The sequence below is a fragment of the Schistocerca gregaria genome, chromosome 3, assembly GCF_023897955.1.
Source record: "Schistocerca gregaria isolate iqSchGreg1 chromosome 3, iqSchGreg1.2, whole genome shotgun sequence".
Taxonomy (NCBI): Eukaryota; Metazoa; Arthropoda; class Insecta; order Orthoptera; family Acrididae; genus Schistocerca; species Schistocerca gregaria.
The window spans coordinates 291,299,201-291,312,417 of record NC_064922.1 but is presented as its reverse complement, the minus strand read 5'-3'; the positions used below and the strand labels follow the sequence as shown (position 1 = coordinate 291,312,417).

Here is a 13,217-nt window from a genome sequence, read left to right as displayed (position 1 = left end):
AATTGGTATACACTTTTAATATTTTAACGAATTATTTTAGTTAAACCTGAGATTGTCAGGAATGGAGGAAGTGGTCGTTATGTAATTTATTAGAATTACAAAATAAATTTTTGTACAAAACGCTTTTAATAACAGTTCATATTTACAACTGAAATAAGGAGCCTTGCTTTTTTGATTGTTAGTAAAATCCATCTTCCGATTATGCATATGGAAAAGGCGAGTTGGATGTGGACTAGAAGTACCAGTAGTAATAGTCATGCTGTGACATGCATTCGCGTACAAAACGTCACTTTATCAAACCAGCGTGTTGTGCCTTTTTCAGTTTTTGTGCCAATGCATGAATGTCTTTTTCCAGTGAACTTGCGTTTCATACAGCTGGAAATTAATGATTGATATGATTTTTACTGGTGCAGCTGGTTTGTTCACTTTGTGTCTCTTAAGAATATGGAAGCCGACCTAGTTGAAGATCAGTTTGAGTTCAGAAGAAATGCAACATTAATCTTGCATTTTATCTTAGACCAAAGGCTAGGAAACACTATTGGTAGCCGCTTGATTGATCTGGGAAGTCAGTTGGTCAACAGTTGCTTATCTTTTCATCTGTGTACATCTTCGCAGCAATTATTCACCCCCGTCATTTGTGGCCCATGGCGCATCTCAGTAGCCTTGGCGCCAGTTTTCAATAGCGCCATTTTGCCATGCATTGCATACTTTATCTATGGCGTACGAAAACAGTTTACAGACTTAGCCATTTTGGAAATGCTTCCAACTTTGGCATGAAAGCCAATGATCATGCCGTTTTGGACACCACATAAATCACCCCGTTTCTGCATTATGGCAACGACTGCACTGTTTTTAGTGCGCCCTGACACCATTTTATACCTTCCACTGCTATTGCTGCTACCTGCAGTCTGTGAGTGGTTACTGTACAATGACTTCGAACACAGGCATGGTCACAATAATGTTATGGGTTCGTGTTTGTGAGGTGATGCTGAGGGGATTAGATTATGAACAGACCCTCTACAATTGGCAGATGAGTTACACTACTGGAGAAGATAATAACTGACAGACGAAGCAAAGAGAATATAAATTGTGGAATGGCAGTAGCAGGGAAAACAGTTTTGAAGAAAGAAAATGTAGCTATATCGAATACATACTGATGAACTAATATTATGACCATATACTTAATAGCGTGTTGATCCACAGCGGGGAAACAATACAGAAGCAATTTTGTGTAGCATGAATTCAACAAGTCCTTGCTAGGTCTTTGTATGTATGCAACACCAAATGTCTATGTGCAGATCAATGCAGTTTCCATAAATTATGGACCGATGGTTTGTCGGGGTCGGACCTGGCACCTGATAGTGACCTACATGTGTGCTATCAGGTTCAGATAAGGCTAATTTGTTGGTCAGGACTTAAACATGAATTCACTATGATGCTCCTCAGATCACTGCAAAAGGGTTCTGGTCTTGTGTTTCATGGGCAGTTATCCTGCTGTAAGACTTACTAGCTGCCGGGAAAGACGTCAAGCATGAAGGGACACAGGAGATCCACAATAATGTTCTAGTAGTCCACATTTGTCGGGGTGCCTTCGATCATTACACGGGACCCACGGAATCCTAGATTCATGTCGTCCATAGTATAATATTGTCCCTGTCGCCATGCATCCTCGGTGCAGTACTTGCTTCGAGCAGCTGTTTACCCGGATGATGGCATATCTGATCGTGACCATCGACCTGGTGAAGCAAGAAACGCGATTCATCTGACCAGAGCACATATTTCCATTGATCCGTGGTCCAATCTCGGGTAACCTGTGGCCACTGCAATCATAATTGGCAAAGTCGTTGAATCAGTCTGAGAAAATGTAGGGATCAACAATATGTACTGCACAGTTTGCTCCAGTCCACTTGTTGCTGCACCAGCATTGTACTGTGTGATCAGGTCTGCCGTAGACCGCTGTGCTTTACACAGTGCACAAGTCTCCAACCTCCGCGATCTGTCATGGGGCCTGAAAATCCAACACTTTGTCGCCTAGTAGCGGTTCCACGTCCTTAACCACTTTCCACAGTGCTCATGGCTGTAGAATACGAACATCTGCCCAATTTCGTCGTTTCCGAGATACTGGTTGCCAGCACCGAGCCATAACAACCTCCTCTTTATCAAAGTCGCTTACATCTGTGGATTTACCTATTTGCGGGCTGTATGTCGCTAGAATGCTTCCCCATTCGTGCCTTCCCCACTCATATACTCTCCTTACCACGTCACGTACCTGCAACGGCACCCAGGGGCATTCAACCTCGCGTTGGTTAGTGGTCGTGATGTTTTGACTTGTCAGTGTACATTTGGATGATATGTAGTCTTTTATGAAAGTATCTTTCTGGAGATAGAGAATTACTTTAAAAAAAAAAAACGACAGCGTCCTTCATTTAAACACAGTTTTGTTCATTTTCGAACAGTGACTGATGTTTCTTTCTTACAGGTGACATGAAAGCCGGTGGCTTTATCACAAGCAGAACGCATTAAGACAGTCCTAGATATGAGAAGTATTATAGCAGACGTTTTCAATCAATGCCATCCAGGCACACCACTCATCAGACACAGTGCGCTGATACAATTTCTTGCGAAACTCCATGGCTCTTTTGCACAGAAACCAACTGCTGGATGATCGAAAAAGGCTATGAGTGAAGAAACATCAATGCTGTTCTGGCATAATTCAGTAAACCATGTTAGGCCAGAGTGCCTACAGAGCAATTAACAAGAAACTGGTGTCCGCTGTACATTAATATGGAGAATTTTGGCCACTCATAAACGGCACTTTCACGAAATGCAAATGTTATATCTCACCGAGGACGATCAAGATCGTCCGGTTTAGTTTGTAGAATGGGTAACATGCAAACTAGATGCAAGTCGCCATTACCCGTATGACTTATTGTTAGCATAATAAACTAATTTCTCTGAGAACGGAGAGGTAAATAAACAGAATCACTTAAACCAGTCAGACGTTAACCCTCCCTGGATAAATACATAGACGGTAGTTGGCGCGTCGAAATTCATAGTTTCCTGGTGATAAATAGGTCGTAGAGGTCTTGTGGAGGGTTTGCTACATTCATCGAATTTAAATCAATATGGCGACATGCGTAGTTGTGTATGTGGTGAGCATCAGAAACCTTGGATATATCAGGGAGCGGATTGTTGATGTTTGTGTATGCATTTCGGTACGCGTGTTAGTTAAAGTCTATGAGGAATGGGTGCAGCAAATAGTAATAACCTTGAAATGTGCTGGACAACACGCCAAGCACACACTGTAACCTTTTTTGAGTAATCGCCAGCATTTGCTTTGACTATGCAAAATGGGGCATAAATCCAGAATGAATAAAGTTGTACTCCAATAAAAGACACTATTGTTTCTATTGTGTAATTTTTTATTTTTTCTGATATGTCACGTAAGTTACACCGAAGATGGTGGTTTCCAAAATGCACACCATACTGGTTAAAGAGCCTAACAGGTTCTCCACCTCTCCCACTTCAAACTACTTAACTTAAAATATTTATTTTTCCATATTTTTTGTTTTGGAGGGGTGATTCCACACCTATGGATACCCTGCAGTTATGCAGAGATGAAGAGGCTTGCAATTGGTAGACTTGCGAGGAGATCTTCACTTAGACCAGCCTTTGGGGTGACGACTGCAACAATAACAATTAGATCTCTTCCCTCGGTCTTTACAACATCCTTTCTGGTCTTGATTTACATAGTTTAAGCACATTTGAGCTGCTGTACCGTACTCTGGCTGGTAACTGTTATTGTTCATCTCAACTTAAACAAGGGAAATCTTCCAAAAAATCTTAGTCATGACTGAAAGACTGAACTAAATTTAATCTCTTTAATGACACTGACCCAGAGGAAAAATTAAAATTTTGTATATTTATGTTTGTATGTATGCTGGACAAAGGTGTCTATTCCAACAGCACAAGAGTAAGTCACACTCAATAGGTTGCTCCAAGAGTTGTTTCTCTGTTACCAGATTTCTTTCTTTCCACGTACATAATTATGTGTTCTTTGGAATATGTGGGTATTGTGACTTAACAACATGTTTTTCTACAATTAATAGTGAAGAGTGCTATGTGGAGTGTTATGTATTTGTGTTGTTGGTGGAAGAAGACAGAGAGTACACTAGTAAACTAAACGTCCCTACTCGATGGATGAATCGCTATCAACCGAATCCCATCCCCTCACTCCATGGGACTTTGGGAACTGAATGTGGGACGGTTGAGGGGTATGAAATGTAGCATAGGATACTTATGCGCGGTCTGATTGTAAGAAATTGTAGGTCACCAACACTCTCTACAAATCTGATTCTTGAATTAAGCATACAGAACAAAACGTTAGTAAGCCCTTCAGGTGACATCACGATAATACTGCGTATAACCAGCTGTGTTCCTGGTAATGGCCTCAGTTTGGCAAGGAAGAGGATCTACAAACTTCTTCAAATATTTAATATTTACTTAAACCCAAGCGTTTATTTAGATCTCGCAGAGCTGCTAAATTGTGTGGATGTTGATTGCTATAGCCTCAGCCATTTTTCAGGGGATTAAGATCATGTGATTTTGCAGGCGAATTGAGGTATGATAAGATGCATGGGTGTCCGTCAAACCAACCACTTGGGCACCAAGAATTTTCCAATGAATAACCCGATCCATGTTAATGGTAACCTGAATGGGCGGGCCCAAACCATGAACATAAATAAATAAAAACCAAAAATAAGAGAACCGCCTCTGGACTGAACTTCACCCTCCACACATTGTGAGTCAAACGTTTAATAGCGCCATCTGTGCGCTCGACGCACAACTGTTGTTTGTGTATGAGAAATCGGTTGGAAACTTTCCTCATGTCAGGACGTTGTAGGTGCTGCCACCGGCCCCAGCTTTATGTGAATGCTCCGAAAAGCAAATCATTTGCATATCACAGCATCTTCTTCCTGTCGGTTAAATTTCGCGTGTGTAGCACGTCATCCTCGTGGTGTAGCAATTTTAATGGGTAGTAGTGTATTTAAGTGAGTAACATTGCAAGATCACAGATTAATATAAGGGCGATAAAGGCCATTGAAAAAGTGAAATGCTGGTACATTAATGACCGGTGAAACCGCCAGAATGTTGAATGCAAGCATGCATGTGTTGTACATGAGCCGGATGTCAGTTTGTGGGTTGGAGTTCCATGACTATTGCACTTGGTACGTCAATACAGCGGCGGTAAATACTGGTTGTGGATGACTCTGAAGTTGTCCGACGATGTCCCACATGTGCTCGACTGGACACGGATCTGATGATCGAGCAGACCAAGTCAACATGTGTCGACTCTGTAGTCGGCCGCGGTGGTCGAGTGGTGCTAGGCGCATCAGTCCGGAACCCCTCGACTGCTACGATCGCAGGTTTGAATCCTGCCTCGGGCATGGATGTGTGTGATGTCCTTAGGTTAATTAGGTTTAAGTAGTTCTAAGTTCTAGGGGACTGATGACCTCAGATGTTAAGTCCCACAGTGCTCAAGCCATTTCAACCATTTTTGAGCGACTCTGTACAGCATGTTGGTTTACAACAGGGGTATGTGGGCGTGCGTTGGTAAACACCCTTTGGAATGCTACTCAAAATGGTAACACAGCAGGTCGAAGAACGAAACTGACGTGCAAATTTGCAGTCAGGGTACATGGTATAAACACGAGAGTGCTCCTGCTCTCATACAAAATCACATTCCAGACCATAACTCCCGGTGTAGATCCAATGCGTCTAGCACGCAGACAGCTGGTTGCAGGCCTTCAACAGCCGTCCTATCCAATACACGGCCATCACTGGGAGCGAGGCAGGACCAGCTTCATTAGAAAACAGAACACACCTCCAAAAAATGGCTCTAAGTGTGGTGTCACCGCCAGACACCACACTTGCTAGGTGGTAGCCTTTAAATCGGCCGCGGTTCGTTAGTATAAGTCGGATCCGCGTGTCGCCACTATCAGTGATTGCAGACCGAGCGCCGCCACACGGCAGGTCTAGAGAGACTTCCTAGCACTCGCCCCAGTTGTACAGCCGACTTTGCTAGCGATGATTCACTGACTTCTACGCCCTCATTTGCCAAGACGATAGTTAGCATAGCCTTCAGCTACGTTATTTGCTACGACCTAACAAGGCGCCATATTCGGAACTATTGATATTGTCAATCATGTACCGTCAAGAGCGACGTTCGTTATTAATGGATTAAAGTTAAGTATTCCACCAGCTACGTCCGTTTTTCTCAATTTTAATTCCCTTGTCATGTTCCAGACCTCACGCCAGCCTGCGTGAGCTGAGACGCGTGCATTTCGGCCTCCTTTACTACACAGTTGGCTCTCCTGCCAACCACAACACTAAGCACTATGGGACAACAGCTGAGGTCATCAGTCCCCTTGACTTAGAACTACTTAAACCTAACTAACCTAAGGACATCACACACATCCATGCCCGAGGCAGGATTCGAACCTGCGACCGTAGCAGCCGCGCGCTTCTTGACTGAAGCGCATAGAGCCGCTCGGCCACATCGGTCGGCTAAACAGACCTCCACCTTGCCCTCTAATGAGCTTTGGATTGACACCATTGAAGTTGCAAATGGCGGTTGCTTGCTATCAATGGAATGCACCCTATAGGGAGTCTGCCTCGGAAGTGTCCTTGAAATTACCGGTTTGTTCTGCCCACCTTCGTTTAAGTCGCACAACTCCTTCTTGGTGTTGTGGTTTTTTTGAATCAGTGTATTTTGCTCCTTAAAATAAAAATCGGTCAACCTCCGCTCTAGCTTTATCTTAACAACTTCGGCTACTCTGGTTTAATGACAGGTATGAAGCCTCAAATTTATCTCATTATGCCTGATGGAACATCTCTTACAGATGGTGCGACTACATTGCAAAGCCTGCCCGCTCGTGACAACATCACTCCAGTCAATTCGACATCCTCGACAACGGCTGGGTCGCGGATACTGGGAGGCAGCAACGCTCTCGAGGGCGCTTTCCCCTACCAGGTGAGTGGCGTCGGCATCCTTTCCCTGTTCGACGCTCTAGATCCGGGCCAACTTGGCCTATGAGGAAATGCAGCCCTGCTAAAATAACATAAAATATACATGCTGCACGCTGCCCGATAAAATCTGCCGTACCAGTATATCTCGTGGGGCGGGGACGGGAGGAGGGGGGGGGGGGTGTAGGTCGGAGCGGGGAGATAGCCAGATCAGCAGATCGGGCGAAAATCAAATCAAGTTTTATTTATTCGGACATTAAGTCAAAAGTTCTTAAAATTGCAGTGATATATGTGCAATGAAGTTACATCTGTCTTGAATCTAATGTGCGAGACTGATCGGGTCTTTCATGTAATTTCATTTATAGACACATTTAAAGATACGTATTCGTAGTTGTTCACTTCAAGACAATTCTTTGTGCTGATCCTTTTTAATAAAAAGAAATACTTTTGCTTGTGCCCACTCACTCCTTTCCGCAGGCTGGAAGCAAGTATTCGGTGAACCCTCTTTTCCGTGTACCCATTGGAATCTTTGAGTGATTGTGGAATTTCCTACCAAGCTTATTAATTTTTTCGGCATTTTGTGCTATGAGGCTCTCGTATTCCAGAAGTACTTATGATGTCTCTATTCTTCTACTAGAAACGTTACATTGTTTTCTGGCCACTCAATCGCTCAAGTGGCATGCATTCAATAACAAAACTACACTACTGGCCATTAAAATTGCTACAACACAAATATGACGTGCTACAGACACGAAATTTAACCAACAGGAAGAAGATGCTGTGATATGCAAATGATTAGCTTTAAAGTGCATTCACACAAGGATGGCGCCGGTGGCGACACCTACAACGTGCTGACAAGAGGAAAGTTTCCAAACGATTTCTCATACACGAACAGCAGTTGACCGGCGTTGCCTGGTGAAACGTTGTTGTGATGCCTCGTGTAAGGAGGAGAAATGCGTACCATCACGTTTCCGACTCTGATAAAGGTCGGATTGTAGCCTATCGCGATTGCGGTTTATCGTATCGCGACATTGCTGCTCGCGTTGGTCGAGATCCACTGACTGTTAGCAGAATATGGAATCGGTGGGATCAGAAGGGTAATACGGAAAGCCGTGCTGGCTCCCAACGGCATCGTATCACTAGCAGTCGAGATGACAGGCATATTATCCGCACGCTGTAACGAATCGTGCAGTCACGTCTCGATTCCTGAGTCAACAAATGGGGACGTTTGCAAGACAACAACCGTCTGCACGAACAGTTCGACGACGTTTGCACCAGCATGGACTATCAGCTCGGAGAGCATGGCTGTGGTTACCCTTGACGCTACATCACAGACAGGAGCGCCTGCGATGGTGTACTCAGCGACGAACCTGGGTGCACGAATTGCAAAACGTAATTCTTTCGGATGAATCCAGGTTCTGTTTACAGCATCATGATGGTCGCATGCGTGTTTGGCGACATCGCGGTGAACGCACGTTTGAAGCGTGTATTCGTCATCGCCATACTGGCGTATCACCCGGCGTGATGGTATGGGATGTCATTAGTTACATGTCACCGTCACATCTTGTTCGCATTGACGGCAATTTGAACAGTGGACGTTACATTTCAGATTTGTTACGACCCGTGGCTCTACCCTTCATTCGATCCCTGCGAAACCCTACATTTCAGCAGGATAATGCGCGACCACATGTTGCAGGTCCTGTACGGGCCTTTCTGGATACAGAAAATGTTCGACTGCTGCCCTGGCCAGCACATTCTCCAGATCTCTCACCAGTCGGAAACGTCTGGTCAATGGTGGCCGAGCAACTGGCTCGTCACAATACGCACGTCACTACTCTTGATAAACTGTGGCATCGTGTTGAAGCTGCATGGGTAGCTGTACATGTGCACGCCATCCAAGCTCTGTTTGACTCAATGCCCAGTCGTATCAAGGCCGTTATTACGGCCAGAGGTGGTTGTTCTGGGTACTGATTTCTTAGGATCTATGCACCCAAATTGCGTGAAAATGTAATCACATGTCAGTTCTAGTATAATATACAGGGTGTTTCAAAAATGACCGGTATATTTGAAACGGCAATAAAAACTAAACGAGAAGCGATAGAAATACACTTGCACGTTGTGAACAGCACACGCTTACAGCAGAAAGACGACGTACAGAATGGCGCACCCACAGACTGCGTTGTCTTCTATATCTTCCACATCACTTGCAGCGCCATCTGTTGTTGAAAATTGTAACTACTGTAATTTCGAAAGTTTGTCTGCCTGAAAATGTACTGTTGTCCCAAGCATATTGCAACAAACGGTGTATTTCTATCGCTGCTCGTTTAGTTTGTATTGCCGTTTCAAATATACTGGTCATTTTTGAAACACCCTGTATTTGTCCAATGAATACCCGTTTATCATATGCATTTCTGCTTGGTGTAGCAATTTTAATGGCCAGTAGTGTAGTTCTCGAGCGAAACAGCACACGAATGATCTTTGTGCTGCGACTGCCGAAGCGGAGGAAACGCGAAATTTCTTTGATTGTTCGATGAAAGATCGTTAAGCAGCGGAACACGAACGAACACCTCCGAATGCGAACCGAACAAGACTGAATGCTGTTGCTCGTGCTCGGCTACTATTTACTGCATCTCGTTCGTAAGTGTTCGCTCCGGCGTAAATCATGCTGTACACGCTAAAGTTATCCATAGACAAGTTCTTACTATTGGCCGCATCGGAAGGAGATTGTCATATGCATTGCGTGAAGCAAAGTAGGAGAACATGTAGATCAATCATAAGTGGTGATTAGCAATCAGGCCTGTAATAGTCTCCTAATGTTCTGTCAGCTGTAGATAACTCGTTAGGAAATTAATTCGCTACCGCTAGCGTATATTCACAGCTACCTGTTACGGCGCCAGAATACCTTGGCGTCGCTAAGCCAGTGTGTAACGCCACTTTGGACATCAGGAACTGTAGCACCTCTTGCCTGCAAGTTCGTCTGGGCGCTCTCGTTTCGCCAAAAGTTTTAAAATCATCTTGCTTGTCTCGTCTTGGCTTTTCGTAGTTCACGTCCGTGTGAATTTCAGAACTACATACACTCCTGGAAACTGAAATAAGAACACCGTGAATTCATTGTCCCAGGAAGGGGAAACTTTATTGACACATTCCTGGGGTCAGATACATCACATGATCACACTGACAGAACCACAGGCACATAGAGACAGGCAACAGAGCATGCACAATGTCGGCACTAGTACAGTGTATATCCACCTTTCGCAGCAATGCAGGCTGCATCGTAGAGATGCTGGATGTAGTCCTGTGGAACGGCTTGCCATGCCATTTCCACCTGGCGCCTCAGTTGGACCAGCGTTCGTGCTGGACGTGCAGACCGCGTGAGACGACGCTTCATCCAGTCCCAAACATGCTCAATGAGGGACAGATCCGGAGATTTTGATGGCCAGGGTAGTTGACTTACACCTTCTAGAGCACGTTGGGTGGCACGGGATACATGCGGACGTGCATTGTCCTGTTGGAACAGGAAGTTCCCTTGCCGGTCTAGGAATGGTAGAACGATGGGTTCGATGACGGTTTGGATGTACCGTGCACTATTCAGTGTCCCCTCGACGATCACCAGAGGTGTACGGCCAGTGTAGGAGATCGCTCCCCACACCATGATGCCGGGTGTTGGCCCTGTGTGCCTCGGTCGTATGCAGTCCTGATTGTGGCGCTCACCTGCACGGCGCCAAACACGCATACGACCATCATTGGCACCAAGGCAGAAGCGACTCTCATCGCTGAATACGACACGTCTCCATTCGTCCCTCCAGGCTGACACTGACGGCGGCGGTGCACAAATGCTGCGCAGCTAGCGCCATTCGACGGCCAACACCGCGGTTCCTGGTGTGTCCGCTGTGCCGTGCGTGTGATCATTGCTTGTACAGCCCTCTCGCAGTGTCCGGAGCAAGTATGCTGGGTCTGACACACCGGTGTCAATGTGTTCTTTTTTCCATTTCCAGGAGTGTATTTTGTATTCTCCTGTTAAGTAAGAGGAGGAATCATAGTGTTATACAGTATATCATTCGGTAAGAGAAAAATGATTTTCGTAGCACATTAACACTCCCTATTTAGCGAATGATAACAGAATAGTTTTTTTATGCGAGGAGTAAACAATTGATTTTAACAATGTCTTCTGAACTAGAATCGATTATAAACAAATTTCACAACAGTTGTGTTATTGGCTGGTTTCTTGCGTGTTGTTTGTAGCGGTGCATGTGATTCGACTGGAATTCGGCAGCAGTAAATGCAAGCTGCCTGCCACACTTGCTAACTCAACTCACGATTAAGTCAATAAGCAATTAGTCCTTGCAGGTCCACAACACAGAGAAATGACACTGGCAATGATAATCGCTCCCGCTGATCAGTGCAAATGCAGATGGAGTTTAATTGCCCAACATACGAGGGTAATCCCATAAGGAAGGTCTCCTATTTTTTTTATAAGTACATAGACCTGTTTATTTCTACAATGGTTTACATCAGTTTACTGCTATTTTTCGACATTATCATCGTTTCTGCCGGTGCATTTTTATAGACGCTGTGGCAGTTTCTGTGTGCCCATGTCATATCAGCTCGCCGCCATGCTGTTCAGAAAGTTATGAACCTCTTCTTTCACCTCGTCGTCGGAGCTGAATAGCTGGGAGCACAATCAACGCTGACGGGTACTGTGAGACTCTGAAAAAACTCAAACGGGCAATTCAGTACCGGAGAAGAGGAATGTTAGCAAGGGTATGACAACGCTCGCCCACACGTCGCTCGGCAAACCGTTGCTCTCCTGTAACAGTTGCAGTTGAACATAATCACGCACCCACTCTATAGTCCTGACTTGGTGCCCAGTGACTATCACCTGTTCCCTAGGTTAAAAGAACATTTGGCCGAAAAGCGATTCAACTCAGACGACGAGGTGAAAGAAGAGGTTCATAACTTTCTGAACAGGATGGGGGCGAGCTGGTGTGACATGGGCATACAAAACCTACCACAGTGTCTACAAAACTGCATCGACAGAAATGGTGATTATGTCGAATAGTAGCTAAATGTTCAAGCTGTAAGCTGATGTAAACCATTGTAGAAATAAACAGGTCTATGTACTTATATAGAAATAGGAAACCTTACTATTGGGATTACTCTCGTACAAAAATAAACAAATCGGGGACTGCAACAATTAATTTTCCTGGTTAATGAAAGACGTTCCTCGTGATGGCACCTGTTTCACATCGGAGCACCGTCACAGCGAGACTACAGATCAGTCTTATAGAACTGACTGGCGATATTTATTAAGATTATGGGTCACTTCATCAGACAGTTGTAGGGTAAAAATAATGACGATGTCCTTAAAAATTAATTTATTTGTCTTCAAAATGCATCTCAGATAAAAGTAAACTACAGCTGAGTTCACTTTAGCAAGGATAAAAATTAATGGGCGTCTAGTTACAAAAAGTAATTAACGTTAGTCAATATGTATAAATTTCGTATTAGTTCTGAAATCACTTTGTAAAATACACTGAAGGAAATAATGCAACCAACCACAAGTTTTTTTGAAATGGCTTCATTACGCCATTACTATTTTCGGGCCTGAGCCCCTCGTCAGTTGATAGCGTTGACTTCTTACAAGTTTTACATTTGTGTAGCGTTAAAATACAGAGGGGTCCTGAAAAATGTGTACACTCTTTGATAGTCAATATTAATGGAACAAAGTGACATGCAGGTACATTTCTTGCATGATGGGGGGAAACACATAAATGTGTTCAAAGTTACCCCCATTAGCAGCAAAACAACGTTGATGTCCACTGAACCGTTGACCGAACTTCGGTTGCCAGTGTTGCCAATGTGACAGCCGCACACGATGCCTCGATGGTTTCTCGTAGCTCCTCCAGTATAGCTGGCTTCTGTTGATGAATTTCATTTCTCGTGGTACGTGTGAAGTCTGAAGATCGTGGTGGATACTCAATATTTCCTCTTCGACGTACCCTTGGTCCAGTTAGAGTTTCACCCAAGTAGGAACCGACATCTCTGTGGTGGTGAGACGGAGCGCCATCTTTTTGTAATTAAAATGTTTGATTTCTTAACACCTTTCACATGGCAAGTAAAATCGGTGTTTACAGGATATGAAGATACATCTCACCAGTTACGGCAACTTCGAAGAAGAATGAGCCAATCAA

General features: G+C 44.4%; 1 protein-coding gene across 2 annotated transcripts in view; it reads left to right on the top strand.

Annotated features, from left to right (window-relative positions):
* Positions 1-13,217, top strand: part of LOC126356030 (chymotrypsin-1-like) — a 141,485-nt gene that overhangs the window by 40,849 nt on the left and 87,419 nt on the right. For both annotated transcript variants that reach the window (XM_050006684.1, XM_050006685.1), the window contains exon 2: positions 6,903-7,033. In XM_050006684.1, the coding sequence (XP_049862641.1) occupies positions 6,903-7,033 (131 nt within the window). The remainder of the gene's footprint in view (positions 1-6,902; positions 7,034-13,217) is intronic.